The sequence below is a fragment of the Equus quagga genome, unplaced genomic scaffold (genome assembly GCF_021613505.1).
Source record: "Equus quagga isolate Etosha38 unplaced genomic scaffold, UCLA_HA_Equagga_1.0 95113_RagTag, whole genome shotgun sequence".
Lineage (NCBI taxonomy): Eukaryota > Metazoa > Chordata > Mammalia > Perissodactyla > Equidae > Equus > Equus quagga.
In genome coordinates, this window is record NW_025804038.1 from 1 (window position 1) to 2087 (window position 2087).

Consider the following 2087-nt stretch of genomic DNA (forward strand, 5'->3'; position numbering starts at 1 on the left):
GCGATCCTTTATTTCAATTGTGGATGGAGTAATAATATTCTAAATATTTAGGCAATGGAAGGAGTGGTGAAGATCACATGACTTCTAAGAAGTAATCATGTCAAGGCACTTAGAGAACAATTTAAAATAGATCATTAGAGATATATACACTGTGTAACAATTGTAGTGAATAATCCATGGGTACTAAGTAGGACAGAACATGGGAAAATTAGAGTGACTGTGGTAGATTGACTGGGATTTTTGAATGAAACTTTTTTTTTCTGCTGAGAAAGATTCACCCTGAGCTAATATCTGTTGCCAATCTTCCTCATTTTGCTTAAGGAAGATTTGCCCTGTGCTAATATCCATGCCAATCTTCCTCTACTTGTATGTGGGTCACCACCACAGCATGGCTGCCAACGAGTGGTGTAGGTCCGTGCCCAGGAACTGAACCCGGGCCACTGAAGCAGAGCGCACTGAACTCAACCACTATGCCACAGGGCCAGCCCCAGAATGAATCTTAACACTTTAAAACTCTATCATCACCTATGTTCAAATGTTCTCAATTTCTTCCTTCAACGGCCTCCTTTTAATTAGAGTGGTTGGATTTTTTCCTAATGTCCTGGAAAACGTGTTTCTGAGGATGCTGTGGCTTTTTCTCCCCTAGCCTGTCTCCAAAACACTGCCCCCCATAACCTTGCTCTTTCTGATCCTACGTCGTCATCCTCTTACAATCCTACGTAGCCATGGGCTTTTGCATTAGCCCCTCTTAGACTGCAAACTTCTAGGAGATACAGCAGTTCAAGTTCTTATCAGTGATTTACACCTCAGAGAGAGAATCAGCCCTTGTCTGCAGAGGAAATATGTAAAGGAGGGAGGAGTTAGGAGAAGGAAGAGACCATGGATGTCTGTCACACTGGTGAAGTCCTAGGGCATCTGCAGGGAGCGGGCAATTCTCAAAACGGGGATATCAGTAAAAAATCACGCCCTTGCACAACATTTTCTGAAGGATCCGCTGCTTGTCAAGCCTCTGAGTTCTAGTTATCCTGGGTCAGGCTACAAATGACGCTCGTGTTCTCGTTCTTCCTGTTTATATGACTGTGGCCGCCCTGCAGACAAGTGCAAGCAGCTTGCTTTTCTGCCTCAGGAGGGCCTGGCCCCGGGAGGGCCTACCCACTTCCTCCTCCTCCGCCTGCCCTGCGGGGCAGCTGCTCTCTCTCGGGCGGTTCCAGAGCTGAGCCTTCAGACCACATTTCACCGAAAAATATAGGCCATGTCCTGGATATTTTCATACGCCTTGGACACCTTCCTCTCCTTCCTCCCTTCAAGCCCCCCAAAAGGCTACAACGAGTGGGCCCCAAAAGGAGAGACCAAGAATTCACAAGAGCACTCGGCCCCAGGAGACAGGAAACATGGCCATTCCTCTTGTCCACCGGCCCACAGAGCGGTAAGTCTGAGTGTATGGGTGAGTGTGTCTGTCTGTGTGTTGTGTGTATGTATTTTGTTTGTGTGTATATTGTGTTTGGGAGTGTATGTGTATGGGTGGTGTGTTTGTGTATGTGTGTGTGTTATGTTTGTGTGTATATGTACACATGTTGTGTATTTGTGTATGAGTGTGTATGTTTGTGTGTGTTTTCTATGTATGTTTGTGTGTGTTGTGTTTGTGAGCATGTGTGTTGTGTTGTGTATGTATGTTTGTGTGTGTTTGTGTATGTTGTGTTTGTGTGTACATGTACATGTGTTGTGTCTTTGTGTATGAGTGTGTATGTTTGTGTGTGTTATGTTTGCGATGTGTGTGTGTTGTGTGTTGTGTTGTGTTTGTGAGTGTATGTGTGTTGTGTGCATATGTTTGTGTGTGTTATGCTTGTGTGTATATGTACATGTGTTGTGTTTTGTGTATAAGTGTGTGTTATGTTTGTGTGTGTTGTCTATGTATGTTTGTATGTGTTAGTTTGTGAGTATGTGTTGTGTGTTGTGTTGTGTTTGTGAGTGTATGTGTGTTGTGTATATATGTTTGTGCGTGTTTGTGTGTATGTTTGTGTGTATATGACGTGTTTGAATATGTGTGTTGTGTTGTCTATGTATGTTTATGTGTGTGTTGTGTTTGT

At 43.8% G+C, this 2087-nt stretch overlaps 1 protein-coding gene across 1 annotated transcript in view; it reads left to right on the plus strand.

The window, feature by feature from the left end:
* The first annotated feature begins 1130 nt into the window (after window positions 1–1130).
* Window positions 1131–2087, plus strand: part of LOC124234597 (GTPase IMAP family member 6-like) — a 7477-nt gene continuing 6520 nt past the window's right edge. The window contains exon 1 of the mRNA XM_046651932.1: window positions 1131–1426. Within this exon, the coding sequence (XP_046507888.1) occupies window positions 1253–1426 (174 nt within the window). The 5' untranslated portion in view covers window positions 1131–1252. The remainder of the gene's footprint in view (window positions 1427–2087) is intronic.